At 44.6% G+C, this 18442-nt stretch overlaps 1 protein-coding gene across 3 annotated transcripts in view; it reads left to right on the top strand.

The window, feature by feature from the left end:
- SREK1 (splicing regulatory glutamic acid and lysine rich protein 1) overlaps nt 1-18442 on the top strand; it is a 338699-nt gene that overhangs the window by 112933 nt on the left and 207324 nt on the right. For all 3 annotated transcript variants that reach the window (XM_069627375.1, XM_069627376.1, XM_069627377.1), the window contains one exon: nt 8942-9120. In XM_069627375.1, coding sequence (XP_069483476.1) covers nt 8942-9120 — 179 coding nt within the window. The remainder of the gene's footprint in view (nt 1-8941; nt 9121-18442) is intronic.

Raw genomic sequence — 18442 nt, forward strand, 5'->3', positions numbered from 1 at the left:
GAGGGCATTGCAGTAATCTAGTCTAGAGTCTATGATGGGGCTATCTATGGTGAAGCAGCTGAGAGGAAAGGTTTTGCTGCCTTCAGTAATTTGGTAGAGTATGCTGCAGAAGAGGGGATGGTGCTGGCCTGGCAGGACATGAGAGGGTGGCCTCTAGGTATCTTGACAGCGGGAGAGACCTCGATCAGGCATGTGGAGTATTGTTTTTTTGAATGATTATTTTGTTGACCTTAGCTAGCAGGATTTTGGTCTTGTCCCCGTTGAGGCATAGGCAGTTTACCATCATCCAAGTCTGTATGATGGAGTAGGCTGTATTCTGGGCCTTGGAGTCTTATTTGTAGCTACCTGTAAGGGGGAGGAATGTCTTTGGTGTCATCAGCGTAGTTGTTAAAGGTTATACAGCTGGAGTCTTGGCTATTCAAGAGTGGTCTGGTGAAGATGTTGTATAAAGTAGGAGAGAAGCAAGAGCTCTGTGGGACTCCACATAGAATGGGGTCTGGGGAGTGCTTACGTTTTCTGCAAACACTCATGTCTCTATGCTTTAGTAATGAGGCGATCCAGGTTGTTGCCTCGTGCGAGAAGTGGGCCGAGGTGGTGACGGCAATGCTGCAGATAAAATTTTGAGGTGGGAGTATTTTACTCCCTATTTTTAAACTTTGAGAGTAAATGTGATTTCAAGAGTAAAATGTATGCGAGATCCAGCGGACGTGTGCAAAAAATGTATGAAAATCATTACCCTGCGGCAGCTTTCTGCATTGACAGAATACACCTTTCATTATTTCTCAAAGGTCTGGCCATTTGATCTATGCTGTATATATTTAACACAAAAACCTAGACCATTGCACAGTAAAGCAAACATGAATTGTATTGTTTTTTTTTGAGGTTCGATAGCAGAATTGTCTTGTGGTGGTTAATGAAAGTAATCCTTTCCTGGAACTATTACTACCTAATGGTATGCCAATGTTATGATGCAACAGTGCAAAGAGGCAAGGACTCCTAGATAAATTTTATTTCTGATGTTTGTTAATCTGCTTAGAATCATATGCTGTGCATCCAGTGGTCACATCCAGTGGTCACCGCAGAGTATTGCATCTTGTCTTTCGAGAATCGAAAGGGGACGTCGACATGGGCGTGCCTGTAACACTATCCCTACGCGACATGTAGTGTACCCAAAATCCCTCACGCGTCGAGGTCCTGCCGATTGTATTTTTTTCTGCCAAGAGGGAGCCTTGTGACTATTGTGAGCGAGTACAGAAAAGAGAGAAAGTGGTCAGACGTATATGCTCCTTTCATCGAGCGGGGAGGGAGGGTGGGCGCATGTGAATCTAAGCAGATACAACCCTCAAATGCTTTTACGGTAAGTAATGCATGTCTTCTGATGTTTGTTAATCTGCTTAGAATCACATGCTGTGCATAGACTAGCGAGCAGTACCCAGAGTTGGAGGTCGGTTGTGAGAAGGAACATTAGTGAAAAGATGTCTTAGTAATGCCTGTCCCGCCTGAGAATCAGACCTAGAATGAATGTCTAGGCAATAGTGATTTGTAAAGGTGTACAGAACTCCAGGTTTCCACTTTGCAAATAGATTCAAGGGGAACATTTGCAATTAATGCTATGGACGCCCCAGTGCCTCGAGTGGAATGTGTTCTAGGCTTGAAGGGCAGTTCTCTCTTAGCAAGAATGTAGCAGAGTGTAATGCATTTGACAATCCATCTAGAGATAGCGGATTTGGAGACTGCGCCGCCACCAAAACGAAAAACTGATTAGTCTTTCTAAGTGGTCGAGTTCTTTCCATGTACATCCAGTGTGTGCAGGGTTCTTACTCCCAGGCTTGAAGGATTTTGAAAGAAGGTTGGTAGTTCTATTGACTGGTTCACATGGAACTTTGAAATGAATTTAGGGGCAAATCTAGGGCGAGTGCGCAGAACCACCTTGTCTTTGTGAACTGTTACGAAGGGATCTAGGATCGAGAGCGCTTGTAGTTTACTTACCCTCCTGATGGAGGTAATAGCTATTAAAAAAGCAGTCTTAAGGGTGAGGTCTTCAAGACTTGCCTTGTGCATGGGCTCGAAAGGAGCCCCCATAAGCCTAGTCAGCACCACGTTTAGGTCCCATCCAGGAGCTGGGTTAGAAATGGGAGGGTGAATTCTTTTCGATCCCTCCATGAAAGCTTTAATAACTGATATCTTCCACCATGACACTTTCTGTTGTGATGTAGTGGAGGCTGAAAGTGCAGCAAGGTGTACCTTTATGGAGTTGAAGACCAGGCCTGAGTCAAGTAAATGAGTTGGGTATAACACAATGTGTGGGAGAGGAGTTAATCGGGTTAATGCTCTTTGAGTTGCACCAGATGACAAACTGTTTCCATGTACTGGAATAGCAGTATCTGGTGTTCTGCTTTCTTGCCTCCCTGAGAATGTCCATAAATCTGAGGGAGTTGCATGTGTCCGAACTCTATGACCTCAAGGGAGCCAGGCCGCTAAGTTAAAGGTCTGCGGGCATGGGTGAAGCGGCTCCCATCTGTCTTGCGACATGTTGTATGGGCAAGGCAGTTTGACTGGATGAGATAGGGACATCTCCATCAGATGTGCGAACCAGGATTGGCGGGCCCCAGTATCATTGTGACTGGTTCCTGGTGCATCTTGTGCACAATCTTGCTGAGAAGGGGAGTCGGGGGGGGGGGGGGGGTGGGTGGGGATTGCGTAGACAAATCTCCCTACCATGTTATCCAGAGTCTGTTGCCCTTGGAGCGGTTGTAGGGGGTACCTGGAGGTTCGCAGCAATGATCTCTCGAGTGGTTTAGTCATCTTATTGGCTAACATCCTTCAGTGCCTAGATGTTGGACAAACCATGTATAAATCGCTACATAATGTGAAATGCCTATCTGGGTTATCATAGGGACCGGTTTTGCAGAGTTTCTATTTCAATAACAAATGCAACTTTCATTTGTTTTTGAACAGCGCTTGCACTTCCTGGAGAGCCAGGTTTAGGATGTTTTAATTGTAGTCTTGAAGATTTGAGTCTAAAACACCTGTGATTGGTGTTATGACAATCACTCACCCTTGAGCAAATACTCTGTTGCCATTTATAGTAATGTACCCCATTGACTGCAAGTTTGAATGGGTGTAAACTACACACTCATCATTTTGCTTACTCTTTTTATAATTGGAGTGTAAATTTAAATTGGAAGTGTAAATATTGTCTGCCTTTGCATGATTATGCACACAGCACAGGAACTCTGAAAAATATAATTGTGCAATACTGGTTTGCTTTCACTGGGAAAAAGCATAATTGGTTCCAAGAGATTAATTCTCAATTGAAACTTAGTTTTCCATCTTATACAATCCTAAAATGCTAGGAAAATAAATATGTACAGTGCTTCTGTTTTGCTCCATGAGCATCAACACAGCAGAAGCTGAATGGAAAGAAACCAGTTTCTATTTTTGAAAGGCTTCAGAGGAATACATTCAGTTTCAGAGGCTTTTCTCCATTGCTTGCAATTACATCCATGTAGATAAAAATCAAAAGAAGCATTCTGTTTTCTGTCAAGTAGCCTGACCTTTGCACTGCCATCTGCTCTAAACTTGTGTGTAAATGTGCACCGAAAAATGCTTTTGTATTTACAAGGCCTGGTAGGCACCTTAACTGGAGGCCTGGGTGACAGAGTATTTTTTGGTACACTAGGTCGAAGGCGGCAGTCGAGAAGCAGGGCAGGTTTGCCATTTTGTCCATTTGATTTTTTTTTTAGGTCTAGAGCTCTAGTAGCGCTGATTCAGTGCCATGGCTGGCTTGGAAGCCTGATTGACGTAGGCCTAGTATCTGATTTTCTTAGTGGGGAATCTGGAGGTAGGCTGCTCTGAAGTATTTTTGGAAGAAAAGGGACTGTCTTGATGGGCCTCTAGTTGTTGGGGGTGTGGTGGCTGAGGGGTCTATAGAATCTTTTTATTTTTTGTTGTAGTTTGTAGGAGTGGGAGTACCCAGGCTTCTTTGAGACATGATGGGACCAGTCCAGGGGCCGAAGGAGGCGTTGATGAAGGCCGTGAAGAAGGGAGCTAGGATGTCGGCACATTCCTTAAGGATTGTGGCAGGGTATATATCGCCTTTGCATTTAGAGAGTCTGAGATTTTTTAGAATGGAGTACACTTCCAATTCTGAGATGTCCTTGAAGGAGAATGGAGGTATGTTTGAGGAGGGTGTGTTGAGGGCAGGGGCTGCTGTTATAAGGTGGGGTGAACCCAGTCTATTTTGGTTGGTGCATGTTTTATTATTGAGCAAGCCTAATTTTGTTCCTCATGGCAGTTTGAATGTTGGTATACCATGTTTCGTATTTGATGATAGATTGAATGGCGGGGACTGGGGTCTCCCGTTTCCTGAAGATGGTGAAAATGTCCCTGACGTCTGATTTGGCATTTAGGATCCTAGTGTTATAGTAAATGGATTTGGCTGACATGTTTGTAGACTTTGGATGCCTTGGCGAATTCCCTTTTTAGCAGGGTCAGTGTTTTTTTTTATATATATATATATATATATCTATCTATCTAAGCGGACTGGGCTGACCACTTTTTATTTCATAGTTGGAGAAGCTCGGGGGTGTACCAAGAGTTGGCATGCCTAATGGGTTTTGCTTTACTTGCTATTAGGGGTGTGGGGGGCTGCAATGGTATCGGCAGCCTGCTTCAGCATGGTGTTGTATAGGACTGGAAGTGTTTTGTGATCCTTGGAAAATGGCGGTTTGAACTCTGCAATGTCTAGGAGGGGGATAAGGTTGTCTTATGTGAGCTTCCTTTAGCTACTTGCTGGTGGTAGTGAGGTGGTAGCAAGCTTTTGTTTCCTGGGGTGAGGAATGGATAAATGGACGGTATAGTGGCTTTGGGAATTGGATGTGATGGGTGACTGACAATTTAGGTCCGCTATCCAGTCCAGATTGCAGCCTTTATTATGCATGGGGCTGGTGATAGAATGTGTGAATCCTAGGGTGTCAAGAACTTCGGCGAGGGTCCTGGCTTGCGAGTCTTCAGTGTCATTGGGGCTTTTGTTCAGTTCGCCTAATAGGATGATTTTTAGAGGAGGTCTTAAGATTGCCATTGCGGAAATTGGGGTTTTCCTGGAAGCTAGATAAGGGGCGGGGGGACGGGAGGGGATCGAGGGGCCAGTAGATGTGGTGTGTGATGGTGCAGGTGGGAGATGAAGCTAATTTGAGAGAATGTCCTCATTACCTTCTAGGGGAGGAGTTGATTTTTCGGAAGGGACTTCTCAGCTATGAGTGCTATCCCTCCACCTCTGGCGTTGGCGTGGTCCTGTCAATAGATGGTGAAGCCAATGGGGAACGATAGCGATAATGCGGGGCAAAAGGTCTCGGAGATGGCTAGGGCATCCAGGTTGTGTGAGGTGAGCAGGTCATTGATGTCCAGGGCATGGGCTGGGCTGGAGCCGGCATTGATAAGGGCACAGTTTAGGGGCGGCGTGGTGGGACTCTGGTGTATCGGAGTATCAGCATTTTGCATAGCACATTGGGTGGTAGGAATATGAACATTTTGCATAGCATACTGGCCGGTAGGAGTAACAATATTTGGCATAACACATTTAGCATAGCACACATTTACACACACACATATGTTGGACCCAGCTCTCTACATTCAGTGAAAACATGTTGAGCTGTTTACAACTTATCCTGTACCCTAAATATGACATTCTACTTTCTATAGGCATTTTGGTGTAAGACCCCTGAGTAACCAGTAATGGCAGCTAATTTATTTGCAACTGCAATCTAAAATTACGCACTTCAGGACTAGGGCTGCGTAACAAATATGCCTGGGTTTTTTAATTTTATATGAATGCGTCTTGTTGGGGAGAATTCTCAGAAATATGCTTATTCCCTCTACCTTAGAGACTACCACCCCAGTAACTTTGCTGGATTTTGAGGACTTGATTTTTTTATATTTGGAGAGAGCGAGCCCCTTTTCCCACACTCGAACGTGTTTTTAATGTGATTTTGTACCCCTGTGTTTCTCTTGGTTGTGCAGTCTGACAAACTCCATAGGCATCATCTCTTACTGTGACACGGGGAAGTCTTTCAGATTTCCCAAAGGTTTAAATACCTTCTCTTGCACCCTGCAAACACAGCCACAAGAATTCTGCATGACAACGCTACAAGAAACATTGCTAAATTCTGCTAATGCGGGGGGGACTACATGGCAACACTGGATATGAAATATGCCTATTTTCATATTTCAATGTTAGCGCACAGGAAACTCTTGCGTTTCAAAATAGCAAACCATCACTACCAATTCAAGGTGCTACCCTAAGGGATAGCGTCTGCTCCAAGGGGATTCACCAAGGTACTGCAGTGGTTGCAGCGCTGGGATCTCAATGTAGTACTCTCAGAGGTCATGGGATCCCCCTTTGAGCCTATGCATAAGTCAAGTCTTAAACACCTGACATATAAAACTGCCTTATTAGTGGCTATTACTTCCATAATACGAGTTAATGAATTGCAAGCATTGTCAGTGCAGGACCCTTTCTTTGTCATACACAAAGACAAATTGGTTTTACGTACTCATCTTGTGTTCACTCCCAAGTTAATCTCAAAATTTCATGTGAACCAGTCCCTTGAGCTTCCGGCTTTTTTCCAGAAACCTAAAAGCTCAGCTGAGGTAAAACCCCACACACTAGATGTAAGGACGATAGTCCTTGACTATGTAAACAAGACCAGACCGCTAAGAAAAAACAGTCCAACTGTTTCTCTTAGCCCCAGGCAGAGAAGGGGACCGCATTTCCAAGAATGCCATCTCCAGATGGATAGTCGGATGCTTACAACTGTGCTAGTCTCTGTCAGACAAGACAGTGCCTTTCATGCCAAGAGCTCACTCCACCAGGAGCTACTCTGGCATTTATTGCAAATGTCCCTTTAGACAGCATTTGCAAAGCGGCTACATGAAGCTCAGTACACACTTTCACTCAGCACTACTGCATTGGCACTCATTCAAAGACAGATATACAGGTGGGACAAGCGGTTCTAAAACCTCTGTTTGCCCATGAAACCTTCTCACAACCCACCACCTTCTCCTAACACTGCTCGATAATCTATGCACTGCATGTGATCTAAGCAGATTCCACAAGCCTCAAAGGATAAATTACTCACCGGAATCGTATTTCTGATTATTGTATCTGCTTAGATTCACATGGGCCCACCCTTCCTTCACTTGGAGAAAAGGTGCATGGATGATTGAGCTTGTCGGATGCATATCTGCTTGGATACACCTGTACTCATTCTACACTTCATGCTACCTCATGACTGAAACAGTTTCAGGGACCTCGAAGCGTGAAGGGCCATGGGTACAGTGGACGTCACACTAGGGATAGTATTACTGGCACGCCATGTTGACGTCCCTTTTCGAATTTCGAAAACCACTGTAATACTCGGCAGCTTCCACTAGATGTCAGCCTATGCACAGCATGTGAATCTAAGCAGATGCAAGCATCAGAAATACGATTATGGTGAGTAATATATCCCACATATATATAACTTTAAGTGAGTAAGTGTTTACTTGGATCCAAGTGTTTACTGATTTTTAGTGTACTGCTCTCAGCTCACATTACTCCCTTCTAAAATAAGCCTGGTTGCTCAGCAACTCTGACTTGTGTACTACAGGCCTATATTAAGTTGGGTCCCTAATACCAAGAGATAAAACATACGAAGTCCTGCACCAGTTGGACTTTAGTAGAAAAACGTACCTAACGCATCCCATTGGGAGTCCTTCCTTTTATCACCATACTGAGGAATCAGGACTTCAAGATTCCGTCACCGCTGCACAGGAAATAATCCAGCTGCCTTTACTTCTAACCTAAGGTACTGTGGGGCTCAAGGTAGAACTTGCCTCCAGCCGAATAGGCGCTTCAGTGTGACTGGAGTGTGTGACAAGGTGTTTGGGTGTCCACCAAAACCTCTGGCCCAGGCTTCCCACCCTGTGTCCTCTTAGGGTGTCCTTTGCAGGGTCCCTAGACATTGCGTTACCATGCTAAAGTATTTTATTTGAAGGGACTGAGGATCTTTGCCTTTTCTGCTGCTGCATAAGACTTTTGTTCCACTCCCACTCTGACTTTTGGATAGTTAGGGATTGAACTTTTAAAGCATTAGGAGCCTTGAAAAATGTTGCTGAGAAATATGCTACTGCTAAGTGTTGAATAACCCTTCTTTTAATTCCTAAAGACTGTCTGTGACTTTAAATGAATTAAGCTATCATTTCTCTAACAAATGTGGGTGCGCGGCACTACTAGTTATTATGGTAGAACTGTCATTAGTGCCATTTTCTGTAACAATTGTAAGCGCAAGCAACTACTATTGAAGCAGTCACTGTTGAAAAGAATTGTTGACATTTCCTGTGTGTTTTGGTTTATCTAAACAAGTAGTTTCTTACCTACCTTGTGTATATTAAATATATTTTATTTTAACTTTCAGTGTAAGAGTTTCTTTGAGCTATTGTATTTACTGGGTTCAGTGTACTCACCTACAGCTCACACTCTCCTCCTAAAATACCTCTGGCTGCTCTGCATTCTACCAGATCCTTTGGGTAGTACAGACCTATGAGTTGGGGACCTGTACACCAAGGGATAGTTTTATAGATACTTCCAGGTGGACTTAACTCCCATAACAAGTCCAAAAAGCCAATAAAAAGTATATGGGATAAAAAGTGGGCACATTTTTTACCCAGCAGTATTTAAGAAGGAACAGTTTGATGGAATGTTCTGCCACCTGCTTTCTAGCTAAGGGAATATTGTGTGCTCAGTAAATTAGTAAAAAGTGTTTCAAAATGCCTCCAAGATTTGACGTGTATTTTAGAATCGATAATTTCATCCCTTTATCTAAAGTTAAGCATAGTTCTACTCTTGTGTGGCATTTACGATTTCAGGTTGCCTAATGTCCCATTTTATTTTTCCTTCTAGACTACAACTGCAGATCAACTTCTTGAATTTTTTAAGCAAGTTGGAGATGTCAAATTTGTCCGTATGGCAGGTGATGAGACTCAACCAACCAGATTTGCTTTTGTGGAATTTTCAGACCATACTTATGTGGCTCGAGCTCTTGCCTTCAATGGTGTTATGTTTGGGGACAGACCACTGAAGTAAGTGACAACAAAATACATGCATAGTGTTGATATTGGACTTGGAACTGGAGATAAAAAAATGTTTTTCCTATTTTTAATGTCTGTTGCCTTTATGTAGGTTTTCCTCACCGTGCTCTCTTCCTAGCATAAGATCACATCATTTTTCATAAACTTTTCCCTTTCATCTAGGCATTCTCTTCACCTCGCCCTCGACCCCCCCCCCCCTCCTCCCTTGATTTCACTCCTTATTCTACAACTTTGCACAATGGTGCCCCTTTAGGTTCTCATTTTTTAAGTGTTGGGGAGTTTTACTAAAGTTCACATGTGGTAGGACTGAATAGTCACTCTTAGGTGAACAGTGCTCCAACTCTTAGGTTTGGTAGCTATGGTCGAGCAGCCAGGCCTGGTCTAGAAGGGAGACTGGCTGTAGGTGTGTACAAAGACATTTGACCACACTTACAGTCCAGGAACACTTGCACACTGTTATATAAAAAAGTGTTCTACATACACTAAGGCAATGTTAAAATCAATATCTAATTCAGGTAAGTGAGGAAAGTTTCACACGTGTAGACATGTTTCTTAGGCTTGTGGATCTGCTTGGATCACATGCTATGCATAGGCTGACATCTAGTGATGGTGTCGGAGCATTACATTTTTTTGCTTTCGAAACTCAAAAAGGGACGTCGACTGGGCGTGTCAGTAATATTATCCCTAGTGTGACATCCACTGTACCCATGGTCCTTTACGCATTGAGGTCCCTCAGATTGTTTTTTCCACCATCCTAGTCGCACGCAAGTTGGTGAGTTCCATCTTTTTGACTAACACCTTTTTATTATGCAAGTTTACAGTTGGATAGCTTTCTAGCCTTTCGACAGCCTCGGCCCTTCACAGTAGGGAGAGTGGGTGGAGGCCATAACTTGCTTTCCTTAGAGAATGCCTATTTCTCTATTCTTCCTTTTCTATCGCCGGGCTGCCACCCGGGTGTGTATTTTGGAAAACGCATGGTTTACATTTTGCCATTCCTGTAACAGGAAGCTTCCCTGGAGGACTCGCAAGGTGTGTAGCCTCGGTCTCCCCAGGGACCATCCTGAAAAACATTGCAAGTTATGCAAATCTTTTCGGCCCAAGACACTAGAGGATTGTAAGAGAAAGCACTGGTCCTGTCACGCCATGCAGGCCGAAGCCGCTATGGATGTGGAGGTGAGCGTCCAGCGATGGCAGCATCCTAAGTGACTCCGAGGTGATTGGGACCTTACGGTTTCCTGCATGCGAGCCCCCCCGACTCCATCAGGCAGGCCGGTGGTTCTGCTACGGGGACGACACCAGCCGCTCATGCACCCACACTGCATGCGACACAAAGCACGCCCCCGGCCCCCAGCACACACCCCACAGCCGACCGCTTCGTCGACTGTTGAGGCACACACAGTGTTAGGGAGAATTCTAAGAAATGTGCTAATTCCCTCTAACTTAGAGAACCCCAGCAACTTAGCTGGATTTTGAGGACTTGATCTTTGAACCTGGAGAGAGAGAGAGAGAGACCCTTTTCTCCCCACTCTCTCATGTGTTTTGATGTGATTTTTTTTATCTATTTCTTTTGGTTGTGGAGTCTGACAAACTCCATAAGCATCATCTTTTCATGTGTGTTACACAGCACTCCGTGCAGTGAGACAGGGATGTATTTTTAGACTTCCCAGAGGTTTAAATACCTTCTCTGGGATAAAGTACTGTTTCCCAGAGAATGTTAAGTTAAATTGACTTTACTAGTCTTTTTAAATTCCTAGACCCAGCACACACTATCTTCCTATAGATTGCTGGAGGGGTTACCTAGAGTCTACAAACTCATACAGACTCGTACAGAAGTCAAATGCTACCCTTTTCTATTGAAATGGCTGGTGGCAGTGGTTTTACAACGAATTACCATGATTTTTCCTGACCACGAACACGATAGCAAAAAATTGCAGGAGCCATGTTTTTTAAGATGGCGCCTTAAGCCCTTTTATTTAAACCGGTCCCGGTCTTCTTTTTTCGCCATTTCTTTTTGGAACGGTCCTTCTAGTGTTTGTCTCTGCGCACCAAACTAGGGGTGGTTCCTTTGTTTCTATGCCTTTATTGGTGGGCTTCAGGACTGAAAACCTCCTCTGGCGTCTTGATTATCTGTGGTGGGCAGGAAGTGAGGGAGGTGCCCGAAACTCCCTGTGCTAAGTCTCCTAGGAGACCCAAATGCACTCTGGCGTGATTGGCTGGCTGACTGTCCGGCAAGGGCAGCCACCCTTCCGGGTGACTGGCAGGTAGGCAGGAATGAAAGGGAGAAAACTGTTTAAAAGGCGAGGCTCTTGGACTGGAAAGCAGTCGACAACTGGAACGAAAGAACCGAAGACGAGCTGGAAGAGGAGGGCTGCTTCAACTCCTGGACCGTTGGTTTGCCTGGTGAAGCCCTGCTGCAGGTCCGAATTGCCAAGTTCTTCTTGACAGAGAAGCCCCTTCAAGGACAACTTCGTCCTTTGAGCTGGTGGGACCAATCGACTCGTAAGCCACCTGGTTACCATTCTTGGAGCTGGTTAGGATTAACCAGGGGGAAGGACACCAGCTTGTGTGCTTGACTACAGCTACTCGAACCGAAGATCTTCCATTTTGCCACCTTGGTTGACCCGTCCCCGCACAGTGAAGGAGTCCCCCCTACGTCCTCCCTCTTGTCCCACGACTGAGGCTCAGGAACAGTGAGATCTGGAGGAACTGCCTGGAACCAACGACTTCAGCTGCATCTTTTCTTCATATTAAGGTACTGTGCCAACCCGATTGAGAGAACTTGCCTCTCGTGGTGAAAGTTTGTGAAACTTTCCCAATTTACAGGCCTAATCAGCTTGTGACCCAACATAATTCTTTTTCGTACCAACTACTTCTGCGAGCTTTGGCAAAAACTTTACCGTTCACTACAAGAACTGCTCTTTCCTATCCAAGACACTAGCCCATTGACTTTGGACTAGGCCTATTGAATTGAATCAAGTCCTCTACTGAACTGAAACTATTTGCACTGCCTAAGAAAGTATTTGTGATCTATTCTATTAACTTGTGCCTTTGTCCTCCCATTTAAAGTGACTGATATGCTATTTTGCTCATATTTCAAGGGAGCCTAATTTACTTAGAAACGTATTGGTTTGGTACTGAAGTGTATTTGTGTATATTAAGTTGCCTTATTCTAGTGAATGTTTTCTAAATGACTGTGTAATAAATTAATAGTATTTTACCAAGAATCCTTGATTGTCTACCACTGTGATTGTAAGACCTCTGTGTACCCTTATACTGCTCACATTCCCTCCTGAGATGCCTGGCTGCTCAGCTCGCTACCACAAACTGTCTAGTACACTTATACCAAAGGTTGGTTTTGCTTACACCTGTAGTCCTAATTGTATGTGGTGGTCCCAGAGAGTACTGCATGCAATTCTTCCTAAAAGTGTCACAAAGCACCTTCCGTTCAGTGACACAGGGAAGTCTTTCAGATTTCCCAAACGTTTAAATACCTTCTCTGGGATCAACTATTGTTTCTCAGAGCAGTAAAGTGAAATTGACTTTACTTCCATTTGTAACTTTCTAGACCCAGCACACACTATCTTACAATAAGGTGCTGGATAGTATCCCCTTTGTCTAGCTTCTCATGTAACATTTTCTATGTTACCCTTTTCTCATTGAAAGACTGGTGGCAGTGGTTTACTTTTTACTACCATTATGGCATTTTACCGCGAGCTGTGTTAGCAGCCACAGTAAAGCAGCCATGTGTGCCATTTTTGTCAAAATGGCCCTGGTCTTTTTTTCACCATTTCTTTGTTGAAAGGTCCTTCTTGAGATTTACTCTGCGTGTCAAACCAGGATTGGTCCCTTTGTTCAAGCAAGGGAGGTGCCCGAAACTCTGTGCTAATTCTCCCAGGAGACAGGAGTGCAGTCTTAGGTGATTGTCCTTGCCGGACAGCCAGCCAGCCACCCACCCTGCGGGGTGACTGACAGCCAGGCTGGAATGAATGGGATCAAGCTGCATAAAAGGCGAGGCTTTTTAGTTTGGAAGGCACTGTCGGCCACTGGATGAAGGAATCCGAAGAAGAACTTGGAAGAGACGCTTGCGGCAACTCCTGGACCGTTGGTTTGCCCGGTGAAGCCCTGCTGCATTGCTTAAGCTCTGAATTCGCCTTGACTAGAGAAGCCCTGCAACTGGCGACTTCTCCCCTTGGGTAGGTGGGACCAATCAACCCCAAAGTGAACCCGTCTGGACAGCCTTTCGGAGCTGGCTGTACTTCCATTGCTGCTGCTGGAACCGAAGAGCCATGGAGAGGAACACTAGACTTAGTGCATCGCTTTTAAGCCGGATCCGACCTCCAGGAAAATCCCCCGGCATCCCTTGAAGCAGCACTGACCAGGCCTGAGCCACCTCAACAGAGTGCTGGACCCCAGATGAAAGGAAAGTCCAGAGTGGTATCCGAGAGACCACTGCAGTACTATTTGGTATAGACACGAGGAGCTGGAACCGCAAAGTGCTGCTGAATTGAAGTTTGCCCATTGCTTCCGCCGACCTTCACATTGTAGTGCAGGAGTCCATAGACGTCCTCCCTCTTGTCCCCACTACTAAGGCACAGGAACAACATGATCTGCCAGCTATGCAGGAATAGAAGCCAGCTGGAACCATTTCTTCTAACCAAAGGTACTGTACAGTGTAAGAACTTACCTCTTGTTGTGTAGCCTTACTTGTTCTCAGTTGAGACTTGTCTTGGTTGCACTTGCAGAGTTGCTTGCAGATTTTCCCTTCACAGGCCTCCCAGCTTGTGGCCCTTCAGTGATTTCATTCTACGAACTTCTAAAAACATTGTGCATGACTTTTACTTACCTGCAAGATCACCAGCTCCCCTAGACTTTGCTCAACTAACATTGGCTGTCCTGGCTCCCTGAGGTACTCTTCTTACCTCTGACTTTGTGCTTTACCTTTTCGCCAGGGAAGGGTTAATTTACTTTGCGTTGGAGGGTTCAACGAGTACTTACCAGTTAATTATTTAACCTTTCTTTTATTCCCCTATCTAACCTTTGCACCAAACTCCGTATTGCTCTGAATGTGCCAGTGATAAATCAATGTCCAGTGTCCCAGCTATTTGTCACCTCAGGGTGTAGGAAGTGGCTGTGTGCCATCCCCAATGGGTGGTATCTGATTATAGAAACTAAGTGTGTTAGAAGTATCTTTTAAAGTGTTTCAATTTTTTTCTCCCTTCTGATGAAGGCTTATTCAACTGACTGTTAAATAAACTAATAAGTATTTAATCAAGAAACCTTGCGTTTAAGAATTTATTTGAATACTCGTCACTGTGAATCTCTGTAAAAACCCTATTGCTCACATTGACCCATCTTGAGATGAGACTGGCTGCTCAGCCACACTACCAACCTTTGTAGTTCAGACTTAAACCAAAGGTTGGGTTACCTATTGCCAGGAGGACAGGGTTGCTGTAGGCTTAAGCTGCCAACTCAAGCCAACGTACTCAATTTGCCAATCAACCCGAATGCCTAATTTGGGAAAACAGCCGAGGACGCACTGAAAACTAACAAACCCTTTTTTTAAGAGGCGATTTTAATATATGCTGTTTTCGAGGATGAAATTCTCAACGCTCCTCCAACTATAATCAGGGTGGACAAACATCAACTTGGGGTCCCTCGCAGGGTCAGAATTTTCAAAGAGGAAGTCGATCAGCGTGAGATGCAGATATAGCCCTCTGGAGCTCCTGCTGCCTCCTGTGTTCATCCTGCCATTTATCCAGATAAAAGTACGAAATCCGGTCTCTGCAGATCCACGGCAACCCGATCGGCTTAGGAACTGCATCATTGAATTTCAGCCGATAATGAAGCCCCCTAGGTCCACTTTTTCACATTCGGAACATCTCTGCATAGAACAGGCGGGCAAACGGCACCAGGATGTCCGCTGTTTTCTCATTTATTAAACCCCAAACTCTGTATGCAGATATCAAAGACCATCTTGCAGACTCCAATTCAGCAATTCTAACCGATGTAAACCAAAGGGGTGGAGAGATCTTGGCAAGATCTGAGACCGACTTGGAGACCCTGGTTACCAATCCCCTGAAGGCAAAGAAAGCATTTGAACAGATGGATTGGATCATTACAATGGAAGCCATGCGGAATGCTACTTGAGCGAATTCATTCTCACTAGCAGAAAAGAAACTGCGGTGTGTTCCAAGATAGCTCGAGAGGTTCCCGATTGGAGAACAGACAAAACTTTCTTACACTACGCTTAAACATTGCACATACTGGAGAAGTTCTTTCGAAATGGGGCAAGTAGGAGGTTACCTATAAACTATGCTCAATTTTTGAAATGTCTGAGAAACAGACCATGAAACATCTTTTGATGGAATGCAAGGGCAACTGGCCTTTCAAAACAGCTTTATTCCACAGATTTGTGGACAATCCAGAGGGTATCCTCACAGATATGTTTTGGATGAGGTTAATGTCAGGACAAGAATCAAGATTGACGATAAAAGTGAAGCAAGTGTTGGAAAAGATAAAGATTTTTATTCAAATTATTGTCACTCATCGGTTACTTTGGCTCTTGCATCCTTTTCCATTTATTTGATTCGGGTATAATCTTTTTTTTTTTTTATATAACCCTTTTCCCTACGGCATGAGTTTGTAATGATTTCCGTTATTCTCCTTTTTTCTTTTCTTTTAATGTTGGTGGGAAATAATGTTTTGTGCCTGAATTGTGAACAGAGATACATTTGTATTTAGTATTTAAGTATGAATTTTGAAATATAATGGAAATATTCCTTTTATTCTTTTATAATTGTTTCTTTGCAAATGTTTTCTGAAACCAAATACAAATAAAAAAAAACTTTCTGTGCAATTCCTTTCTACCTTGGAGACCCTCAGCTCTTTTGCTGGACTCTGGGACTTTTTTATCCTGGAGTGAGCAAAACCTTTTTCTCTCTCATGTTTTTCTCTGATTTGGACTCTGTGTTCGTTTTGGATTCTGACAAACTCCATAGGCATCATCTTTTTGTATATTGACACTGTCCCAGAGAAGTCCTTTGGATTTCTGTCAAGGTTTCAATACCTTCTCTTGGAGAAACTGTTTCCAAGAGTAATAAAGTGAAATTGACTTTACGTACCCTTTTCTCTGTGTAAACCCAGCACACACCATTTTATGTGGAGTGCTGGGGGGGTTACTTAGTATCCCCTTTGTCTACCTTCTCATGTAACACTTTTTATGTTCCTGTTAGGGCAATTTCTCAAATGTGCAAATTCCCTTCACCTTGGAGACCCCCAGCAACTTTGCTGGATTTTGAGGACTTGATTTTTTTACCTACAGTGTGTGAGCCTTTTTTCCCCACTCTCTTGTGCATCTTGATCTGTGTTTTACTCTTGTGTTCTTAGCTTATGGAGATTTAGACAACTCCATACGCATCATCTTTTCATGTGTGAGACAGCACCCTCAGTGCAGTGACACAGGGAAGCCTTCCAGGCTGTCCTAAGGTTTAAATACCTTCCCTGGGATAAAGTACTGTTTCCAGAGAAAGTAAAATGAAACTGACTTTACTAGTCTTTTCAAATTCCTAGACCCAGCATACTATCTTACAAAAGAGTGCTGGAGGTTTTTTTGTGTATTCCCCTGTGTCTAGAAACTCATGTAGCAGTCAAATGCTAGCCATTTCCTCTAGAAATGGCTGGTGGCAGTGGTTTCACAATGAACTACCATGATTTTTCCCGACCGCGAACACTGGTAGCGTTAAATCGCGGTTGCCATGTTTAAACAAGGGAGGCTCGGACGTTCTCTTGTAAAACGGGCCCCGGTCTTCTTCTTTTGGCATTTCTTTTTTGGAAAGGTCCTTCTAGAGTTTCTCTGCGCGCCAAACTAGGTTTGGTCCCTTTGTTCCTACGCCTTTGGCAGGCTTCATGACTGAAGACCGCCTCTGGTGTCCGAGTGTCTGGGGTGGGCAGGAAGTGAGGGAGGTGTCAGAAACTCCCTGTGCTTAGTCTCCGAGGAGTCTCAAATGCACTGTGGCGCAATTGGCTGGATGTCTGTCCGGCAAGGACAGCCACCCTGCTGGGTGAGTGGCAGCTAGGCTGGAAAGAATGGGAGAAAACTGTTTGAAAGGTGAGTCTCTTGGCTTGGAAGGCAGAGTCGACCTCTGGAACGAAAGAACCGAAGACGAGCTGGAAGAGGACTGCTGCTGCAACTCCTGGACCGTTGGTTTGCCCGGTGAAGTCCTGCTGCAGGATTGAATTGCCAAGCTCATCTTGACAGAGAAGCCCTTCAAGGATGACTGAGTTGGTGGGACCAATCAACTCGTAAGCCTCCTGGATACCATTCTCGGATCTGGTTGTATTTTCCTCAGAGTGCTGCAGGAAACCGAATAGCCAGGGATAAGGACACCAGTTTGTGTGCTTGACGACAGTGACCGGAATCGAAGATGTGCCGGTTTGCCAGCTTTGTGACTAGTCCCTGTGCAGTGCAAGAGTCCCCCGACGTCCTCCCTCTTGTCCCCACGACTGAGGCTCAGGAACAGCGAGATCTGCAGAAACAGCCAGGAACAGAAGTCTTTAGCTGCATCTTGTTCTTTATCGTAAGGTACTGTGAAAACCCGACCGAGAGAACTTACCGCTCACAGCGAAGGTGCGTGAAACTTTGGCAACTTGCAGGCCTAGTCATTATGTGACCAGACATATAAAATCTTCTATGAACTACTTCTGAGAACCGTGGCAAAGACTTTTCCGTTTAACTACCAGAACTGTTTTTACTAATACAAGACTCTAGCCCATTGACTTTGGCCTACCTATGGCATTGGACCAACTCCTCTGGTGAAATCCAACTATTTGCACTGTTTAAGAATTACTCCTACGTCCTGTGCCCTTTCCTCCATACTTATGGGACATTCCTCCGTCCGGTGGGAAGGGACATTCCTCCGTCCTGTGGGACGGGACCGAAGCACTTTGTAAAAAGCATCACATTTTTCAAAAATGTGTCCTTCCTCTCTTTTTAGACTGAGTACCACACGTGGTCATAACCCGCCTTCCTTAGCTCCGGCCAGCGCATCGCCCATCGGTCCTTTTCTCCGCTCGATCAGGACTGAACGCACTTGCATCTTTGGAAGATTTTTTCCTTCAAGTGTCCTCTCCTGCATGGTCGTGTGGCAGTCCGTCTATGCCGTTTCAGTTAGACTTTCCTATTTGTTCTTCATGTGAGCGATGCTTTGCTAGGGCCGATCACCATCCTCTTTGTTTAGAGTGTTTGGGTCCGGACCACAGGTGGGATTCGTGTTTTTACTGCAATTCGGTCTGGGCGCTTCAACGTTGTTTAGAG

The sequence above is a fragment of the Ambystoma mexicanum genome, chromosome 6p (genome assembly GCF_040938575.1).
Source record: "Ambystoma mexicanum isolate Mex_15411 chromosome 6p, UKY_AmexF1_1, whole genome shotgun sequence".
Classification (NCBI taxonomy): domain Eukaryota; kingdom Metazoa; phylum Chordata; class Amphibia; order Caudata; family Ambystomatidae; genus Ambystoma; species Ambystoma mexicanum.